Source organism: Leptopilina heterotoma, unplaced genomic scaffold (genome assembly GCF_015476425.1).
Source record: "Leptopilina heterotoma isolate Lh14 unplaced genomic scaffold, ASM1547642v1 Lhet_51, whole genome shotgun sequence".
In the NCBI taxonomy this organism is placed as follows: Eukaryota; Metazoa; Arthropoda; class Insecta; order Hymenoptera; family Figitidae; genus Leptopilina; species Leptopilina heterotoma.
Genome location: NW_025111110.1, coordinates 2,664,341 through 2,687,087, shown reverse-complemented (window position 1 = coordinate 2,687,087; position 22,747 = coordinate 2,664,341). Strand labels below are relative to the sequence as shown.

General features: G+C 22.7%; 3 protein-coding genes across 5 annotated transcripts in view; 1 reads left to right on the top strand and 2 right to left on the bottom strand.

Annotated features, from left to right (window-relative positions):
* Positions 1-11,123, bottom strand: part of LOC122507696 — a 29,019-nt gene extending 17,896 nt beyond the window's left edge. Inside the window, exon 1 of the mRNA XM_043620553.1 lies at positions 10,994-11,123. The gene's annotated coding sequence lies outside the window, so the exon portion shown is untranslated. The remainder of the gene's footprint in view (positions 1-10,993) is intronic.
* The window catches only part of LOC122507695 (pseudouridine-metabolizing bifunctional protein C1861.05), a 74,180-nt gene that overhangs the window by 32,099 nt on the left and 19,334 nt on the right, over positions 1-22,747 (top strand). For all 3 annotated transcript variants that reach the window (XM_043620550.1, XM_043620552.1, XM_043620551.1), the window contains exons 7-8: positions 15,407-15,612; positions 16,402-16,601. In XM_043620550.1, the coding sequence (XP_043476485.1) occupies positions 15,407-15,612; positions 16,402-16,601 (406 nt within the window). The remainder of the gene's footprint in view (positions 1-15,406; positions 15,613-16,401; positions 16,602-22,747) is intronic.
* LOC122507697 lies at positions 17,017-21,738 on the bottom strand. Its single transcript, XM_043620554.1, has 4 exons — positions 21,547-21,738; positions 21,383-21,449; positions 18,553-18,890; positions 17,017-18,370 (listed from the first exon to the last, which is right to left on the bottom strand). Exons 1-4 carry the CDS (start codon positions 21,581-21,583, stop codon positions 18,108-18,110), a joined length of 705 nt encoding a protein of 234 aa, XP_043476489.1. The 5' UTR covers positions 21,584-21,738; the 3' UTR covers positions 17,017-18,107.

Here is a 22,747-nt window from a genome sequence, read left to right as displayed (position 1 = left end):
TAATTATTTATTTTTGAATTTAAATAATTAAATTCTTGTAGAACTCTCTAATAAGAATTAATTGAAAAATGAATTTTAGTTAAAATTTTAGATTATAATTTAATATTAAATGCGTTATAGTATGAATTTTTATAAATAGTTAAATTTAAAAAACTTTTACATTAAAATTATAAAAAATTTTAATTCCTGTGGAAAAATAAGTAACTATATTTATGTATTTTGAAATAAATTTTACATTTTAAAAAAATGTATATTTTTACTTTTAAAAGTTATTTTGAAATATAGTCGAATTTTTGAAGCATTCTAACTAAAAGTTTGGAAAATAATTGAATTTCATAATAATTTAAAATTCGAGTTGAAAAAAAGTGAATATTTTTTATAGAAATCAGAGAAAAATACAGTATCAAATTTTTTTATAATTTTTGTAAATTGATTAAAATGTGTTTTTCAGTCGTTGAATTTAATTTTTTGATAGCAGCTGTTTTACTACTTTTATCACTCTTGAAGCTATTTGCCACTTTTTAAAAATTAATTATTATTAATAGAAATAATAATTTTCTATTAGAATTCTTAAGTAAATGAGAATGTTGATAAACTTTAGTTACAGTAATTGATGGGAATTTTTATGGTAAATCTTTTTGGGAATTATTGATTTTAACATTCAATCAGATATTATTTTGTCCCTGTTTATTAATATTAATTGCTTTTAGTATAGATTTTTTTGACTGATAGTTAAATGTGAAACAAAAATGCTCTATCACGTAATTGAAATTTTTTGTAAATTATATAGTGCTAAAGGTCTAAAAGAAAAAGGGCTGTTTTTGACTAAATTAACTGAATCGAATTACTAGGAGTTGAAAATTTATTTTTTAAGCTAAAATGAAAAATTCTTTTGTATGGACAATGAGAATTCATTGCAATGAAGTCATTATAAAAATTGTTTTGTTCAGATGTGCTGGTTTGATCCGTTGCATGTCAGCATTGGCATAGTTAGTAATCACAAAATTCACACTTAACAGAATATAATAATTCTTGTTTTTTTTTTATTGTGACAAATAAAAAAATAATGCCTCAGTAATTCTAGTAAACACTGAAAAAATGGAAATTTAGTCATTTTTACATGAAACAATCGATTTTTATTTGAAGCAAGTGATTTATATTTGAAGCAGACGATTTTTGTTTGAAGTAAACAATTTTTTATTGAGCCAAAAAATCTTTGTTTGAAGCAAACAATTTTTATTTGAAGCAAGAGTTTTTTAATTGAAAAAAACGATTTTTGTTTGAAGAAACCGATTTACTTCAAGTAAATAATTTTTATTTCGAATAAATAATTTTTTATTTGAGCCAAATAATCTTTATTTGAAGTAATTGTTTCTTATTTGAAGCAAGTAATTTTTACTTAAAATAAACAATTTTTTTTAAGCAAATAATTTTTTTTAAGTAAATAATTTTTATTTTAAGCAAATATTTTATTTGCTATAGTTATTTTCATTTAAGTGCACTCAGAAAATAGTTTTTGTTAATTAAAAAAAATCATTCTCTTAGCCTCGTTTTGTTTCATTCAAAATAAATTTTCTTTCAAACGAAGACGGTATTTAGTTGAAGGAAAATTTCTTTCATTTGAAATAATTTTTTTTTTAAATTCAAGAAATTTGTTCTTTAAATAAATGAGTTATTTCTTTAATTTGTAAAAAAATATTTTTTTGTCACATAAATTGTTTTTCAATCAAAGAAAAATTATTTTTCAGAAACAAACAAACAAAGCAAATGATTTCTTTAAATCATCAAAAAATTTTTTCTGGGCGTAAAATAATTTTTATTTAAACGAACGAATTTTTTTTAAGTAAATAAATTTTATTTGAGGCAAATAATTTTCTGTTAGAACGAAATAATTTTTATTTCAAGCAAATAATTTTCATTTGAAGTAAATAATTTTTATTTAAACCAAATAATTTTGTTCAAGTAAATAAATTTTATTTGAGGTAAATAATTTTTTGTTTGAACCAAATAATTTTTATTTAATGCAAATAATTTTCATTCAAAGTAAATAATAGTGTTTATTTGATGCAAATAGTTTTTTGTTAATACAAAAAAATTGTTTTGCAAGTTAATAACTTTTATTTGAACCAAATGATTTTTATTTACATAATAAAAACTAATAATATATTGCTATTTGAACGAAAATAATTTTTATTTAAAGCATACAATTTTTATTTTAACCAAATAATTTATGTTGAAATTAAATAAATTCGAAAGCAATATAATGTCTCAATATAAATCAAATCCGATTTAATTCACCCAAATAATTATTTAAAAGACATAAATAATTATATTTGAACCATTAATGATTGTTTACCTAAATAAACGGAAAACAATAATTTCTGTCTATGAATCAAATTACCGATTAATTGGCTCAAATGCTTAGTAATTATTTGTTTCAATTAAATTATATGTGAACCAATAATTTCTGTATGCGAATCAAATATCACTTGACTCAAATAACAATTTCTCCCTACAAATAAATATTTGTTTGATAATACTCAAGTAACTAGTTGATTCAAATTAATTTTATCTAGTAAATTAAAAGACTTCAAATTAATTTTTTTAATCAAGTAACACATTTTTTAAAATTAATTATTTTTCTGCATATTTTTCTGCAAATTATCAATTAAATATTTATTTGAATCAAATAATTTTCATTTGAGTCAATTAAATGGTTCAATTCATTTTTGCTTCAAATACTGAAATTATTGGTTCAAATACCATTTAATTGATTTATTTAAAAATTATTTGATTCAAGTAAATATTTATTTGATAATAGGCAAATAATTGGTTATTTGAATAAAATTATTTTTTTAGTGTAAAAGAAAATTAAAATACATTCAAAACATTTTTGTTAGTAAATTTTGTTTCAAAATTAGTTAATTTTTTAATAAGTAAATTTTACTTATTAGTTTACTTATCAGAAAATTATATAGAAACGCCAATTTGGCATTTTACTTTAAATATTTTTTTCTGAGAACAAAAAATGCTTTTTTCTTTGTATAAATTTTTTCGGAAATTCAATTTGGAAATTAATTTTTCTACATTCAAATATAGAAAAAATTTTGTCATTTAGTTGAAAAATTTTTGAACAACTTTCAAAGAATAAAAACTAATTTACTAGAGGAGATTTTTCTTCGCTTATTGTGGAATGGAAAGAAATTATAACAGTGAAATTATTTGTTTGTATACGCGAAAGCATATGATTTGCACATACATATATATGCAGACAATTTTTATGATGTGAAGGTACGTAATTTTTTCTGTTATTTTAAATAGGCAAATATTGAACTTTAGATAATATTTTGCAATACAGTAGGTAAAGTGCATAATATTATATAGTAGATGTATGTATATATAAATTTATAAACCTCACAATTATTATTGCATACATACAAATATATAGATCACACAGGTGATCCACTTTCTTGATAAGTTATTTCTTTTTAAAATTTATTACAATATGAAAATTGTACACTTATCTAGAAATTGGATCAGCAAGTTTCCCAAGGCTTTTTGAATTATATTACACTTATTTTCAACTTTTTTTTTCTCTTGTCTCCACAGGAAACGCTTTTTCGATTATAAATCTTCCGCACGCCAATTTCCAAGAGAGTAGACGTTCAACATGCAATGGTTTGAAAATCGGATCGGCAATATGTGTCCTGGCATAAGGAAAAATTAAATGCCGCATTCTCTTCAAATCTTACGTGAGCCAACATTTATGTGAGTTTAATATTGTTATTACTATTATTGTTGTTATTATTACTGTTATTTATTTATTTTTTTTTTTGTAATTTTTATTGCATGTACTGGGTTTATTCTTTGAGACAACAGGTCCTTTTCGTTTGTAATTTATAATTTATTTTTATTGAATGAGAGAGACCGATTTTTTTCATTTAATTGAATTTTAAATTGAATTTGAAAAATTTAGAATTACAAAATTTTAATATAATTTTTAGAAGCTATTTTCATTAATTTCCATTTTTAAATTTACACTTGAATCCGATTTTTCATTAAAATTTTTGAGAATTCAATTATTTTCAAAATTTGCAATTAAAATTCTTCAAAAGTTGATTTTCAAAAATTGCAATGAAATATTATTTATAAATAATAATTATTATTATTATAAAAAAACAAAAATAACAAAATAGCAATTATAGTTCAAATAATTTTACGACCGTTATTAAATATTTTGTCAGATCAATTTTACGAGGCCTTTATTTTAGGCCAGTTAAATATATTGTTTAAAAGCCTCGTAAAATTGATCTGACAATAATAATTATAATTATTTGTTAATAATATTTTATTACAATTTTTTTTTAAAATCAACTTTTGAAGAATTTTAATTGCAAATTTTGAAAATAATTGAATTCTCAAAAATTTTAATGAAAAATCTTCAAGTGTAAATTTAAAAATGAAAATTAATGAAAATTAGCTTCTAAAATTTTGTTAATCAATTACAATTTTCGAAAATCAACTTTTGAAGAATTTTAATATCCAATTTTGAAAATAATAAAAAAAAAAAAATTTAATGAATAATCTTCAAGTGTAAATTTAAAAATGAAAATTAATGAAAATTAGCTTCTAAAATTTATATTAAAATTTTTTAATTCTAATTTTTTAAAATCCAATTGTTTTCAATCCTTTTCAATGAAATATTTACGAAAATTCAAATAGGATACACAAATAACGAAACATATTTTTTTTAAAATTATTTTCAACATTTTGGAGAAAACAATCAAATTCATTTTTATTAAAATTCTTCAAAAAATTAATTATTTTTTTTAAATAATACAAAAATTCTTTTAAGAGTTTCAATTATTTTCGAAAAATTACATTTTACATTATTTTAAAAAGCAAATTCTTAGAATTTGTTTTATCATAATATAATGTCACTTTTTCGTAAACTTTTTTTTTAGAAAATTATTTCAAAATTTATTTATTTATTTAAATACACAAACGGTCGATAAATAAAATAATGAGTCCATTTTAAAGAAGAAAAGGTCCTGCGATCTCTGAAATAATATTTTCAAATTAGAACAAGGGGATTTTTAATTAAAGTCTCATTTATGTATTGAGAAAAAAGAAATTAATTTTTAGTACCAAAAATTAGTATTACATTATAATACGCGTTTTAATTTGACAATTTTTTTTTCACGGTGATAATTTTCCATCATATCCTTCTTCTGGAGATTATAAATTTGAAATTAAGTTGAAAAATGTATTAAGCCCTTTTTCTCATTTCTCTTATTCTTTTGAGAGAAATAAATATTTTACGTCGTAAAATAATACTTTCATTTTAAGAGAAAAGTTTTTAAGAATTAGAAGGATATTCCCGGTGAAATGAAAAATATTTTCTCTCCACAGTATAGTTATGTACATCTTGTGTTTCTTCTGCTCTTAACATCCGTCACTTTAAGGGAATTCGAATCATAAACTCTGACCTTTTTTCTTAATTTTGTTCTTATCTTGTAGACAAATTGACTTTTAATCCTTTTTGAAATTGAACTTCTTCTTCTTCTTCTTCTACTTCTTTTCGTTCTAATTTTTCTCGCCTTGAAAGAAATGATATTTTATTCGAATAAATATTTTCATTTTCATCGCGCGGTTAGATAATTGAAGAATTTAAAAAATTTGAAATGTTTAAAAATTTTAACATCCAATTGCACTTGAATATTTTAGTATTAATCTCCAGCAGTTTTTGTATTTTATAGTTCACGTACGTTTTTTGCTCCGGAAATGGAATTAGAAATTTTATTTCGTAACTTTAATGAACAAAAAAAAATCGTTTCGGGTTTTATTTTCTACTTGTGGTTTTTTTTTTATTTTTTTGTGCTTGTATTATTTCCTTCTTTTATTTCGATATCGGAGGGATTACAGACTGTCACCTTTTCACCTTTTTTCATGATTTTTAAAATTTTGCAACTATTTTTATCTCCTTCGTTAATTTTCACTTATTTCATCTATTTTGTAAATTTTTCATGTATTTTTAAATATTTTTTATTTGTTAAAACTTTCATCGATTAAAATCTTAGTTGACTGTAAATTTGTTCTGAATATTAATCGTTAAAATTTTTGCATTCTATTATTCACCTTATTTTTAATTAAACTCAAATTCAGTTGATTTGAATTTCAAATTATCCGAACTTTAAACAATATAAATTTCGAATGATAATTTTACTCAATTTCAAATTCAATTCAATTTGTGCATTTTTATTTTTTTTTATTTATTCTTATTTTTTATTGACAAAAAAAATTTAGTAATAGAAATGTCAATTTAGTTCATTAATTAATATTAATTTTTTTTTTTGCATTAAAATATACAATTAGCATCCAAATAAATATTTATTTGCATTAAAATAAAAAATTTTATTACCAAAATAACAAATTTTCACTTAAATAAATATTTATTTTGCATTATAATAAAAAATTTGCTTTAGAATGTTTAATTTAAAGAAAGGAAAATATTTATTTTGTATTAAAATTTACATTTTAAGAAAAAAAAGTACTGTAATCCCTGATATTTGTTTAAATTATTATATTTTGAATGTAAAATGAATGAATTTCGTTTCGTTTAATAATTTTATAACGTGCAGGAGTTTAAAAAAAAATTTTTTCTTTGTTAAAAATTAAAACTTTTCAAATTTAAAACTTTCTGAAATGGTTGAGAGAGCTTTTCTTGAAAGAAAAAAAACAGAATAAAAAGAAGAAGAAGAGATAAGGGAATCGTTTGTCTGGTGTAGAAGCTCGGATAAAGAAGTTGCAAGTTTTGGCGACGAAGACAATCCCCGAAAGAATTTTTCCCCCTTTCTATATATACACATTTTCTCTTTAATTTCTACAGAGTTATTTCATTCGTCTTGGGGCGTATCCAAATTGTATTATTTAATAGTACATATATGAATTTATTTTTTCTTTTTTTTTCTTTTTTTATTTTTGAGGGGGGAAAAATGAGCCAAACTTTTGTTCTACAACAGGTTACTACTCTATTATGTATATATATATGAGACCTTTCAACCTGATATTTTCTCGTAGATAAGTATTCTTTTCTTCCATGAATTTTACATTTAAGGAATAAATAATCTTCGAAAAACTTTTATTCGATATCATATCTTCATTTATTGATATACATTTATACATTTTTTTTTTATTGTGAATTCCAATTTTAGGGTGAGTGAAAGATTGGAGAAAAAAATATTCTAGTCTCAATTATCTAAAAAGTTTTCTTTCAAATGTATTACTATTATTATATCTATAGAAATGTCAATTTTATTCATTTGCATTTAAAAAAAAAAGTTGTGACATTAATGACTTTTCATTGAGATAGTTATGCGGAAACTAGTTCTCCCTTTTTCTTCGTCACTTTTCTAACAAAAACTCTATTGATTTTTTCATCAACACTGACGTATAATATCTCTGTGTATTATAAATTTGAATTATGAAATTATTCCGTGGGAAAAAAGTTTAAAAAAAAGGAAAAAATGTATTTTTTTCATCAGTTATTATAATGGAAAAGAGAATTTGTAGTAAATTGTACTAAAAATGTGATTCTAAAATTCAGAACGTTCAAGTGGAGGAAAAATTACTATAGAATCATTTTTTAAAATTAAATTATTTTCAATATTTTCAATTACATATTTTGAATAAAAATTAGTTTTTTTATCGAAATTTAGAAATTTTATACTGGAAATGATCGAAAGTAACAAATTCGAATTAAAATTATACTCAAAATGGAAGTAATTAAATTTAAATAAAAGCTAAATCACGAAATTGAGGTAATTAAAGATTATATTTTGCCAAATTGGTTTCAACTTTATTCATGTTACGATTAATTTAATAATTAAAAGATTTGCCATGTTTTACAAATAATAAATTCTGTATTTAATGACTAATTTATTAACTAATTATTTTTATTTTTATACTATTTAAATTTTTCCATTTTTTTCACTTTCTTTACAGAAAAGTAAATTTTTTTCTTTTTCCAATTTCGTAAATTTTTTCTCAATTTTATTTCCCTTCTTTATATTATTTTATTTTTTATTTTTCTTTCTTTCATTTAATAAATTAAGAATTTAAATAAGAAGAATTTTTTCAAAAATGTGATTATCACTGTGAGAAAAAATTATCAATGAGTGCCAGAGAATTGTGCCAAAAAAGCGTGAACCGAGTTGAATTGGAATCTAAAAAATTGAATTGAAAGTAGACTTAAAAATGTCGAAAAGAAATTACTCGGAAAAAATTATTTGATTGAAAAATAAATCGGTTACTTGACTAATTTTTAAATAAATACTTTCTTAGAGCAGGAAATATTTTTGATATGAAAATCCATTGTCTTTGAACCAAACATTTTTGCATTTGAAAGATATTTACGTTTAAAGTGAATCAAAGGAATTACTTAAGAGGAATTTTTTTTTATTTTAATGCAAAATGAATATTTATTTGAGTGCAAATTGTTTTTCATCACAAATTGTTTATTTTAGTGAAAACTTTCCATTTTAATACGATTAAATATTTATTATGCAATTTGATAATTTTAATGCAAAATAAATTTTTATTTGAGTGAAGATTGTTTATTTTAGAGCAAATTTTTTATTTTAACGTCAAACAAATATTTACTTCAATGCAAAATTTTTTATGTCACAAATTATTTATTTTAGTGAAAATTTATTAATTTAATGTAAAAAAAATTTTTGTTGTCACAAATTGTTTATTTTAGTGGAAATTTGTTAATTTAATGCAAATAAATATTTATTTTAATGATAATTGTTTATTTTAATGCAAAAGAAATTATTTGAGTACAAATTATTTATTTTAATGTAAACAAATGTTTATTTAAGTGGAAAATTTTTTAAAAAACTATTTTTTTCAGTGAAAATTTTCTATTTTAATAAAAAAAAATTATTATTTTAACGCCAATTGTTTATTTTAATGCAAAAAAAGTTTTTTTGTCACAATGTGTTTATTTTAGTGAAAATTTGTTAATTTAGAACAAATAAATATTTATTTTAATGCTAATTATTTATTTTAATGCAAGAGAAATTATTTGAGTACAAATTGTTTGTTTTAATCCAAAACAAATAATTATTTTAACGCCAATTGTTTATTTCAATGCAAAATACATATTTATTTGAGTGCAGATTGTTTATTTTAGCGCAAAATTTTTTTATTTTAATTTAAAATGAATATTTATTTAACCACAAATTGTTTTTTTTTCACAAATAGTTTATTATAATAAACATTTTTTATTTTAACGCAAATAAATATTTATTCAAAAGCAGAGAGCGAATTGTTTATTTTAATGCAAAGTAAATATTTACTTTTTCTTCAAATCGTACATTTTAGCGCAAATTTTTTATTATAATGAAAAATAAATATTTCTTTGAATGCAAATCTTTTATTTTAATAAAATTTATTTTATTAGGTTACAATATTTTTTAGTACAAATTATTTATTTCAATGCAAAATAAATATTTATTAGAGTGCAGATTGTTCTTTTTTTGTTGTCGCAAATTGATTATTTTAGTATTGAAAATTATTCATTTTAATCCAAATAAATATTTATTCGAATGCAGAGAGCGAATTGTTTATTTTAATGCAAAATAAGTATTTACTTTTCTGTAAATTGAACATTTGAGCGGGAATTTTTTATTATATTGCATAATAAATATTTATTTGAGTGAAAATTGGTCCAAATTTTTTATTTTAATGCAAATGAATATTTGAGTTGGTACAAATTATTAAATTGAATCGAAATAAATATTTTTCCGATAAGTAATGGATTATTATTTGAATCGTGTAAATTATTTTAGTTATAAAATGCAGAAAAAAATTTTAATTTCCTTTTTTAGTTTCTCTTTCAATTTTCCTCGCATTAATTTGTTATTATTTAATGTATTTATTGTTATTAACACTATTAACCATCAACTTATTTTTTGCAATAAAAAATTGTCAATCAATATTATTAACCAGGGATAAAAAACTGATATGCTCAAAGAAACATGTTTTTATTTTTTTTATACGATGAAAGCTGCTGCTCTTCTTTGATGAAAAGCGTCTTTCATGAAAACTTTTAATTTTAAATCTTTTTTTTTCCTCTTTTTTTTAATATTTCATAAACTGTGTTTAATTCCCCTTTTTATGAGTCTCTCTTGCATTTAATCTCCTCCTCTTTTCTTGACTAAGTAATGAAATTCAATAGAAAAACGTTGTGCTCCGAAAAAAAATTTTTTTTCTTCTTCCAAATGAAATTTCATTAAAGCATGGCAGCTTTTTTTAATTAGCTACTGATGTGAATGTTTATCTAGAGGGTCGTGGTGCTGGGTTTTAAAGTGTATATATATATATATATATATTAGAAAAGAGGACTTGAAGGGTGAGAGGAGGGGGGTTGAAGAAAAAGGGTGGCGAAGGGAATATGTCGAGGGTGGGTGTCTGGTCAGAAGCGGGAGGAAACCGTGGGGTTAGAGGGGGTGGCGTTATGCAATCCACTATCCGACCTTCTCCAAAGAATTTATCGTCGGTTTCCTGCGCCTCATTTTCCCATTGCCGACGATTTAACTCTGAGGACATGTTACGGTTTGTCGCTCGTGACATTTGACAATTAGTCTTCCCCCGAAACTTTCTTTGTCAACCGAAAACGTTAGTGACTTTCTTGGCTTGGAACTCACTCACACGCGAGGTTCTCCTCTTTCTTTTGATTGCCTTTTTTTATTTTGTTTTTTGCTTCTAAATTCTAAATTCCGCATAATGAGAAAAGGACCTCTATATAATTTTGTCAAGAGAAAGAGAGAGATTTGCTTTAGAAAACATTTTTTTAATGTACTAATTTCTTTTTCAGATTCAGACTGATTCACTTTTCTTTGGAAGAGAAGATTGGGCGAAATATTGTGAGAGGTGTGTGTATAAAAGGACGGAGGGACTCGAAATTTATACGTTCGATAATACTAACCTTGAACGTTGAGGAGAGTTACACGAGCCGCAGCAGCATCAACCAGGCTTGCACCTTGTCATCTTCACTCAAAACGTCAATGATGAAAATTTGTTGAAAATTATTATTTTTAATAGTACCGCGATCAATTGTGATCACCGGGAGAATTTTGGTCACGTTATGTCGATCATTTCTGCCTGGAATCCTGTCGCGATGATCGAAATGATCCTCGCTACTCATGTCAGTCTTGTGTACGATAATTGTACATAATTGGAAAAAGTAATTTTTTATTTGTTGCAATATCACACTCTTTGTTTGGAGTCCTAATTTGATAATAATATCCTTTTGAGAAGCGGCAGCATATCGACACTATTTTCTTTTTTTTTTTCAAAAAATGAACACTATGTTTTGAATTGAACTAGGAGGACTTGTGTTTTTGTTGAAGTTGTCACACGATTTTTGAGAGTGGGAAATTTGTCGGCTAATTATGAGAGAGAGAGAGAGAGAGAGAGAGAGAGAGAGAAGAGAGAGATTTAGAGAAAGAAAGAGAAAAAGAGAGCGAGAGAGAAAGGAGGAAGAAAGGAAGACAACGGATATGATGGAAGATGTGATCGGAATGATCAAGCGAATTTCCTAAGGGGATGTATTATTATCGCCCGAGGTAGGCAACCGGACTGACACGACACGGCCACTAGCGCCTGATGTTAGGCAGTAAAACTAACGTCGATGAGCTTGCGCAGTATCTGTGAGTTTTAATTTTCCAGAAAAGATATAAGAAACTTGTGTGTCTACATATAGAGGGGAAAAAAAGTGGTGTCAATTTTATTCTTGTCTTGGGTTCAAAGGCAAACAGTATTTAATTTTGGTTGCCGTTGACAATTTCTGTTGATTGAAAAGCGGTCTATTAATAGATTATTCGCATTCTAATTTACCTCAATAAGACTGTAAATAAGTTTACCACTTTTTTTTTTAGAGAATAACTACTAAAATTAAGATTGAGTTTTTTTTCTGTTTTTTATTTTTAACTATTTAAACTGAACCGAATTAAATCTTTTTTTTTATCTTTCATCGGAATGTTCATATTTTTAATATATTATAATATTAGTATTAATATTAATTAGTATTGATGGTATAATTTTAATTAGTATTAACATTAAGAGCATTCCAAGAGAAATTTTCATTAAAAATAATTTTTTGTTGGAAACAGTTTTTTTCGAATTCTATATAAAAAAAATAAGTGTTCACGTATTTTTTATTTTAATATTGAATGAAAATTGAGGAAATTGTAATTATTTTAAATTCGACTTCTTTGGAGGCCGAGGACTTTTGAAACACGTTTTTCTCTAATATTTCTAGGAGATAAAAAATTGATTACATGGGATTTATTCGTTTTTTCTCAAAGTTTTTAGAAATTCAATAAAAAATAACTTATTTGCAATGAAAGTTTCTAAAAAATTGAAATTAACTCGAAAAAGGGAGTTTTCTCCAAACCAAATCTTTGGTTTTGACCCAAGGTTTGGTTTGGAGAAAACTCCCTTTTTCAAGTTAATTTCAATTTTTTACATCACTTTTCGTTGTAAATACGTCATTTTTTATTAAATATTTAATAACTTTAAGAAAACTGGAAGAAATTTTATAAAGTCGATTATTTTTTTATCTCCTGGTAGTATTAGAGAAAAATGTGTTTCAAAAAATCAAAAGTCCTCGGCTTCTGTAAAAGTTGAATTTAAAAAAATCACAACTTTCCCAACTTTCATCTAACAATAAAATAGAAACTATGTTTTTTCTTATTTTTCATATAGAAATTACTACAAATTAATATTCCGCTCCGAAACGTTATTTTGGAATTTTGCTAAAATAGACAATAATTCTAATAATTGAGGAATCAATTAATAATTAATTATTTGTATAATTATTGGAGTTTAATTCAATTAATAATTAATTAATTCTAAATCCTTTTGGTCGTAAAAGAAACCGAATGAACTAGTATTACTATCAATAATATTAATATTAAACATTAAAATATTTACTAATATTATAATAATTATTAATGATAATACTAATAATATTAATAGTAATAATAGCAATAATATTAATAGTAATAATAGTAATAATAATAATAATAAAAATAAAAATAATAATAATAAAAATAATAATAATAATTTTTGAAAACACTGAAAAACATTTTCATTCATAATAATATGCAGATGAAAATGTCTTTAATTCACAAAATTTCCCTCAACTGTGATTATAATAATAACTCAAAAAAAAGAGGAAATAAATTTCGGTATAAAAATAGACGCCACCCTATTTCTGATTTTCTTTTCTTAATTTACATTTTTATTTGTTTAATAAATTTACTTGTCTAATGTTTTAACTAGCAGCTTTGGTATATATTTTGTTTGTTTGTTTGTATATAAATTAGTTTGTCTGTGATTGCTGGTCTTGATTTTTCCAAATTTAGAAATTTAAATAAAAAATAATTAAAGAAAGTGTTTTTTATTTTTATACTAAATAAATATATATAAATTTGTGAATCAATAAATATATAGAAAGTCGTGTATTATTTTTAGAAAATGATTTATTTGAAAAAATGTCATAAAGAAAACAGAGTTCCATTACTTTTGACCCTCCTTTCCAAAGGGATCACTATACGAAAAGACCCTTTGCGTTATTTTTTTTTTTTATTTTCTTTTACTTTTTATGATATTATGTATTTTATGTATTTAATGATCTGTTATGTAATTCACTCTTTTTTTCATGTTTACCTAATTTAAGATCATTAATTATATAAATTTTCTATTGTCGCTCAATTTGGTGTTTTATCGATTTAATTATAATAATAGAATGAAAAAAAAATAATGCAGGGCGTTTGGATTTTTATGTATGCAGTTTTATTTGTTTTTATATAAATGTCCAATTTTTATTTTATATTTAATCAGTTTTTAAAATTATTATTATTATTATTATTATTATTATTATTATTATTATTATTATTATTATTATTTTGTTGAATGTTTTATCGGCATTAAATATCAGGATCAATATAAAATAAAACATGAATAGAATTATTATTTTATTATTATTACTATATGATTCTTATTATTTTTTATTATTTCGATCAAAAGTTCAGCAAATATTTAAATTTTTATGTTTTTTAATTATTTTCCTTTTTAACAGGTTTAATTTAAAATTGTATATGAAATTTCTTTTACAGACTAGAAAATTGTTTTTTAATATTATTATTTATTTCTCTTTCGTTTAAAAATTCAGCAAATATTTCAACTACAATTCTAAATAACTTAAAATTAATTCCAATTTTTGTCTTTTTTCGGAATTATTTTGATGTTTAACAGATTAAATTTAGAATTGAGTATCGAATTTATTTAATAGAATAGAAAACTCTTTTTTAATGCTTCTTTTAAATGGAGAATAAATGAAATTTTTAATACTTTGAAATTCAGAACTTTTGATAGGGAATTGTTTTTTTCTTGTATTTACTTCTTAGGTATATTCTTTAATTTTTTATTGAATTATCTATATAGCTCTCTAATAATAATGACTAACACGATTAATTGCTTATGAATCTTTCATTTATTTCCACGTATCTTGTGAAAGCGGAAACTATCATTTGTCAAACGTGTTTTTCAAACAGCATTTTCTTTTTTACTCAGGAAGGAAAATGCAATAAACAGTTTTATCCATTTATAAAAAAAGATTATTTTTATAAATAGATATATTTTTTATTGATATTTTTAACTTTTTAAATTTATTTTTACATTATTTTATTAAATTTAAATTGAATTTTTTTTCTTTTATAACGTTAGTTAAAAATATTTTTCTATCTTGAAATTTTTATGATTAGCAATTATTAGCAAATTTTATTAGTAACAATAAATTAGTTCACACTTGAAGTATTAGTTAATAATTATTATTTGTAATTATAGTAATTATTATTATGATTATTATTTTTGTAATAAATTTTATTTTTTTTAATTTATAAGGATTGTAAGAAATATTTCTTTAATCTTGAAATTTTGTTGATTCAGAAATCAGAGGGGAAAAAAATGCAAAATAAATATATTTCTTAGTAAACCGCAGTTTAAAATGAACTCATTTTATAATCTCCAAGCTTCGTTTAGCACGAAAGCCACAATGTGAATTTTCATTTGCTGATGTGCTTAATATTTTAATCTAAATTTTAAACCGTTGGTTTCAACGATTGAGAATTTTTTCATGTAAATGCTAAATGTGTATATTATGTATATTTATTATATTCTATCTGACATGTTTTGTAAATTTTACCTTTGAGGGAGAATTTTAATTTTTGTTAATCCTCTTTTGTGGTAAAACGCAGAATTAGGAGTATAAATATGCTTTCTAAATTTTATGTACAAAATTTTGAAATATTTTCTTTTGAATTTATTGTTTCAGTTTAATGGAAGTACCCACAAAGGTAAAAGCCGAGAAGCTTGCGGTGGGGTTGGTCGAAATGTGGCTTCTGCCTTGGTGCATCTTGGTTTATTTAACACTAAACTTATATCAGTCATTGGAAATGATGAGGCTGGCAAGGCAATTATTAAAAGTCTCAAAGAAGCTGGTGATTCTTTGCAAATTTTATCTAATAAATCTACTGCGAGGTGAGATTTTTAATTCTATATTTTTAGTCTTATCTTCTTCAGCGGTGCACAAGAGGTAAAATTAGTTTCTATCATTGTCAATTTCAATTTTTTATTAATTTCTTTTCATCAAAATTTTCTCTAAACAATTTTCAATTTTTTTGTTTTTTATTAATTAGAATTTGGTGCTGTTTTTAAAAGAAAAATTAATTTATAATGTTTTAATTCTAATTAATAAACTAAATAAGAAAAATTTTTTCTTTACATATTTTTTTTATTAATTTAATTAATAAGATTAATTTGTTCTATTTTTGTTAATTTTTAATTCATTTTTCTTTGACAGGAAAAATTTTAATGAAGTAAATAACAAAATTTTTCGAAATCAAATTTAAAGTAGAATTCTTTTGTAAAAAATTTTTTTTTTTAATGAAAAGCATTAATTTAATTAATTGTTTGGATTTAATTTGCTTCACAGGGAAAATTGTAACGAAGTAAATAACAAAATTTTTCGAAATCAAATTTAAAGTAGAATTCGCTGGTAAAAAAAAATTTGTTTGCAAAACGAAAAGCATTAATTTAATTAATTGTTCGAATTTAATTTATTTGAAAGGGGAGATTGTAAAGAAATAATAAAATTGTTTGAAAACGATTTTACGGTAGAATTCTTTTTTTTTAAATTCGTATACTTTAAAAAACGAAGAGCATTAATTTAATTAATTGTCTGAATTTAATTTATTTGAAAGGGGAGATTTAAAAGTAGTAAATAAGAAAATTTTTTGAAAACAAATTCACAGTAGAATTCTTTTGTAGGTACAGTGCCATTCTGGATAATAAGGGCGAGTGCTGCTTTGGAATCGGCGAAATGGATGCTTTTTCGGAAATTAATGTTCCTTTGGTGAAAAAGAATTATTCTGTGCTTGAGAAAGCGGATCTTATCGTTCTTGATGGAAATCCTCCTATTGAAACTATGAGCGCTATTTTGGATATCGCCAAAACTCTGAGGAAACCAGGTATGATTATTATTCATTTATTTAGAATCGAACGGGTGATAAACTCTAGAAATAAATATTAATTATTTATTTAATAAGACGGAAAATATCGAGAAAAAATATTTTTTTTCAATAATAATTTTTAAATTTAAAAAAAGGATATGAATCTGATTTACTCCAAAAGTTTTTAAATTAGGTAAATTTTAAAAAACTTGATTTAAAAATTTGCTCCGAAATTTTTTAAATTAGGTATTTTTTAAAAATTAGTAACAATTTGTTTAAATTTTTAGTAAATTTTTTTCCTCGATGAAATTTTAACAATTTCTTTAATTTCAATTCCCCTTCTTCTCTGTGATGAAAATTGGTTTATTCCTTTTTTAATAGTAGGGATATTTACATGTATATAAAAATAATACAAATTATTTCTTCTTTTCATGTCACTGTATTTGACATTTCAATTTCACAAAGTACATAAAGCTTTTAGCTTAGATCGGTATATTTTAAATAAAAACAAACTATATATTTACAAATTGAGATTCATTTGAACGTATTAAAACCAGATAAGGAACATTTAATTCTTTTCGGACGGATAATCAATTTAAATGACATTTTTAAATGCATTTTTATTGATTTATATACTTTTTTTTAAAAGAATTAAATGTTGTCTTTAAAGTTTGGACAGTATAGATTGTGCAAATCATTCGAAAAATACATATATAGATGAAAATTTATTTTCACGTGAATTTAAGATTATGATTAAAAAAATGTCGATGACATAAAGCACTTGTGCATTAAATTTTTTTTTTAATTTTCTAAACCCAGAGAATTTGAGTTTCTACGTCTCTGATTAATTTTAAGGCTTGCGTGAAGCTTATTTTTGTTAAAAAGAAAATTCTACGCTCTAGAATTTTCTAGAAGAATTTTTTATGAATAATTTTTCAAATCGAGATTATTTATAACAAATACTTTGCTTTGTTTCAACTTTTAAAGTTAAAAATAAATATTTCTCTCTATAAGGCACTAACACGTAACGTCAAAAAAACGGTGCAGTTCACTTAAAACTATCTGAAGTCAAGTTTCGTTTTCATATACATAACATAAAAAAAATATACACGTTAATTGTATGGTTTCAAACCATGCTTCAATTTTTCGAATTTCTTGATGAAAATTCATCAATCTTCAATATGAAATAGGATATAAAAAATATTTCCTTTTTTATATTATAATTCGAGTTAATATGTAAAAAAAAATACATACGCATAAAAAAAATCGAAAAAATCTATCAAACGTAGGAAGCAATAAGCTTAGAAAAAATGTTGGACGGAATATAAAATATCGTACATGCGATTAATACTTAACGAATAAGTTGTTCCTAAATTGCGAAATTATTTTCGCAGAAGAAAAATATAATTATAAATTCAGACATTTCACAGATCTCACGAATAAAAATGAGTATCGAATCTCTAACTAATCATTTTTTGTTCTAAACAAAAATAGAATTTTTGTTTATTTCTTATAATGCTAAAATTAAATGTAATTGCTTCGATGTAAACCATGATGACTCTGTGGATTTGGTTGCATTTGCATGACTAAATTACGTGATTCCTTACGTGATTTATATCCGGTACGTGCGTCCAAATATAAAAAGAAGGCAGCAATTCCATGAAATAATGTACTTATTACTGCAATACCATAGGACCATGAGAGATGATTAAATTTCGGATACATTAACCAGTCGCGTCTCCAGCACATTGAACCAAATACCGCAACTGACAAAAATAGCAAAACACCTGGAAGAAAGGAAAATTAAATTAATACTTTCTAAGAAGTGGAAAAATGGGAAGAATAAAAGATTTCTTTTCACAAATGGAAAAAATTTCAAAAATACCATTTTTAAAAAAAATAGTTTTTTATAACAAGAATTTCATGGATTGGAAAAGATTTCGAAAAAATTGTTCTTTTTGATACGTACTACAAGTTATATTGCAGAGACAAGCAATCGAAGATAGTAACCATTCGTATCGGAGGACAAATCTCAAAGGATAACGAATTGTGACTGACGCAATTATTCCCTGGGCAATTAATGACAGAAACAAGGATAATGTGACAAATGCTTGGACAACCATGAGCCAGCCAGGCACGAGCCATTCACGAAGAACGTAATACTCTAGGGAAAATATATTATTGCATCCGTCGAAGATTTTATCGAATTGATAATTGGGAAAACGAAAATGCTCAAAGCAGTATTCCCATAATCCCATATTTTTGAAAGTGCTGAAGGCCTCATCGTAGGATTCCATCCAGTAGGGGCTGAAATAAAATTTCAGCATTATTTAATTAATATTTCAAAATAATTCGGTTCATACTTCAATCGTATTTCAATTTTTTTTATTAAAATGTTTCTTTTATCAGTTTCTATTTATTATTATTTTAATCAGAGTTAACATAGGTCAGGGGAATTAGGAAATTTAGAAAAAACTCAGGGAATGTAAAACTGGTCAGGGAAATCAGGGAAAAGTCTGGAAATTTTATCAAAAGTACTGGGAAAAAAATACTATATTTCTAGAATTTATCACAAAATTTAATAAAAAACCTTAAGTTTCTTCTATTTTTGACAATAATTGAACTTTACAGAATATTAAATTGAATATATTTGAAATTATTTAATTCTTGAAGAACTATCGTAAAATTATTGCTTAGAAATTATTTAGAGAATAATTTATTTCACCTAAAAATTCAAAAAATAATTGAATTTTATAAGAGTTGCGTTTACAACTCGTAGAAAAAATTGAATTTTAAAAGGTTTCAATTTGAAATTTCAGAAAATAAAAATTTTAAATAATAGTTTTAATTAAAAATTCTGAGGAACTTAGTGTATTCAAACTTTTTTGAAATAAGTTGAATTTTCGAATATTTAATTGAAAAATTGTCGAATAATTTTTTTAAATTTAGTAAAATTGTGAATGTATTTCAGAATTTATTTTTTGGTTAAAATAATTGAATTTTCAAAGAATTTCCTCAAAAATTATTGAAAATAATTATTTTAGAAAAGAATTTTAGTTGGAAATTGAAAAAATAATTTAATTCTATAAGAGTTGCGTTTATAATTTTTATAAATAATTAAATTTCAATAATAGGTTTCAAATCAAAATTTTAGAATTTAGAATTTTAAATAATTTTAATTTATAATTCTGAGGAAGTTAGTTTTTTAAATTCAAAATTTTTTGAAATAAGTTGCATTTTTGAATATCTAATTGAAAAATTGTCGAATAATTTTTTGAAATTGAATAAAATTGAATTATGTAGAAATTGATTTCAGAATTTGTTTTTTTGTTGAAATAATTGAATTTTCAAAGAATTTTCTCAAATGTTATTGAAAATAATTATTTTAGAAAAGAATTTTAGTTGGAAATTGAAAAAATAATTTAATTCTCTAAGAGTTGCGTTTATAAATTTTATAAATAATTAAATTTCAATAGGTTTCAAATTAATATTTTAGAATTTTGAATTTGAAATAAATTTAATTTATATTTCTGAAGAAGTTAGTTTTTTGAAAAATTTTCAAATAATTTTTTTGAAATTTAGTTGAAAACAAATGGATTTCAAAAATATTTTCGGTGAACTTTCTTTTTTTTTATTTAAATAGTTGAATTTTCAAAGAACTTTTTTTAAAAATTAATAAAAATAATTTATTTGGAATAGAATTTTAGTTAAAAATTCCAAAAATAATTAAATTAAAACCTTGAAAATTATTTTAGAGAATTTACAGTAGTCAGGCAAAAGTTTTTTGTCTGGAAATAATGAGAAAAAAGAAAATTAAATTTTTGTGTCAACTCTATTATTAAAATGCTAAGTTTATTTTTACTAAAAATTGAAGTTTATTAAAATATCATTTGTCATTTTGTTTCTGATTTATAATTTTGATTTTTAATTTAAATCGACTAATTAAATTAATTAATATACTAATTGAATAAATGTTTAAAATAAATCTATTAAAATTTAAATTTTAATATTTTTAATGTTGATTAGATATTTTTAGATGTCAGAAAAAATATTTTATAAAATATGTATTTTATTTAAATTTATTTTTGTTATTATTTATTATTATTAAAATAAATAATTAAAATCCAGTTCTAATCAATTTTATCTTGTTTAGATATTTTTTGGTAACAGAAAGATTATTTTAAAAAAAATAATAAAAGAATAAATCTATTTTAATATTAATTAGAAGAATGAATGCAAAAGATAAACGTAAAAATAAAAATAGAGCAAATAAAATAAATTAGTAAAGTGCAATGTAGAATAAACAAAATAGTAAACAAGTAAATAATACAAAAATACACTTCAGTTTATGTACTAATCGCAACAGTTGCAAGACAAATAATAGGTTATGTTACCTGAACTTTATTTGAATACATAAATTAAATAATAAATGGCATTTGTTTAAGTAAATTTTTAGTAAAATTAAACTTAGTTCCAGTTAAAATTTATTTTACATTCGTGCAAAATTTTTAAACGACTCCATTAATCCATTAAAAACAACATGAGTAAGTCAAATCTAAATTATTAACTTCTCAAAAATTAAACAAAAAAAATAATTTACTTAGAAATATGATAGAAGAATTTTAATTTAAATTATCAAATTCAATTTTTGGTTTAAATTCGCTTTACATTAGTTAATGATAGAATTATGCTCCAAAATAAAGCAAGAGTTGTAGGTGGAAGTCACAAATATTAGGTCATCATAGTTGATGAATATTTTGAAAACTTATAACTTTTTTTTTACTATAAAATAAATTTACCTTGCAAAAGATATTAGGAGAAGAATTCCAGCAATGTGTGAGATTACTCCTCCAAAAACGACAGCATCTATTGTTGAAAATTATTAAAAACAAAAACATAGGTTAACTTTTCTGTCGAACAAGTTTATTGAGTTGTTAAACATTTTCCCTTTTAAAACACTTACTTGAGGCCCGATGATATTCTAATTTTTGGGCCGACATTTTTTTTTAAGAAAAAATTGTCGAGCGATGTTGAAAAATTTTGTAGTTAAATTTTTTTAATGTAATTTTTCATACATTGGTCACTCTCTTGTCAGTTGCCACGCCTTACCAAGCAGTTGCGTCGGCATCACTCTCACAATCACAACACAGTCAGTTTTTCCCACTCCATCATTCGTTTTCACTTCGTTTACTATAATGTTTTTCTCTGGTTCTCATTTAACATAAATGTCTGATAATGTAGGCGCATTTGTAATTTGAAAGAATTTCTTTCATTCGTTTTTACAGAGGGAAGTAATTTCTTTTTTGGGTTTTTTTAAAAATAATAAACAGGCCTCGGTTATTATGACTTTTTTCGACTATTTTCCAAAAATGCGATTTTTTCGACTTACTTTAAAAAATTACGATATTTTCGATTTTTCTTCTAAATATTGCAACAAAATACCACATTTTTAGTATAAAAATGCAACTTATTTTTATTTTTATCCTAGTGTAAAAATAATTACCATTATATTTTTTTAAAATTAAATTATTTTCAATATTTGCAATTACATTTTTTCGAAAATTCAAATAATACATAAAACAAATAATAACATTAAAATTTTGTACAATTACCTATTTTCAACATTTTGAAGAAATCAATGTTCAAAATTTTTTATTAAAATTCTTCAAAAAATTAATTTGTTTTTTTAAATTATGCAAAAATTCTTTCAAGAAATTAAATTATTTTCGAAAAATTACATTACAATATTTTTAAGAAACTAATTCTTAGAATTGCTTTATCATAATTTTTTAAGATTCAAATATTATTTTCTACCAAAACAAATTAACATTTTTTTAAAATTTACTTGTTAGACTTATTAAAATTTCGCAAAAATCATGTTCAGATTTATAATTGCAATTCTTCAAAAATTTGATTCTTTTTTTTATATTTTTCAAAAATTTAATTATTTTTAAAAGATTTTATCAAATTACAATTATTTGGAAATTTTCCAATTGCGTATAATTGGAAATTTAAATTATCTTTCAAAAATTATTCAAAAATATTTTTAAAAAATTAATTATAAGAATTTCTCTAAATTATAATTTAAAAAAATATTATATCTTCTGAACAAAAAAAACATAGACAGTTACATACCATTTATTGAAAAAAATTGAATTTTTGAA

Bases quoted from the DNA above. Each gene is read 5' to 3' on its own strand.
- LOC122507697 (XM_043620554.1), bottom strand. From the start codon at position 21,583: ATGTCGGCCCAAAAATTAGAATATCATCGGGCCTCAA. The intron at 21,450-21,546 runs GTAAGTGTTTTA...TTTCAACAATAG, and splicing joins AGAATATCATCGGGCCTCAA to ATGCTGTCGTTTTTGGAGGA. The intron at 18,371-18,552 runs GTACGTATCAAA...CCTTTCTTCCAG, and splicing joins TCTCTGCAATATAACTTGTA to GTGTTTTGCTATTTTTGTCA.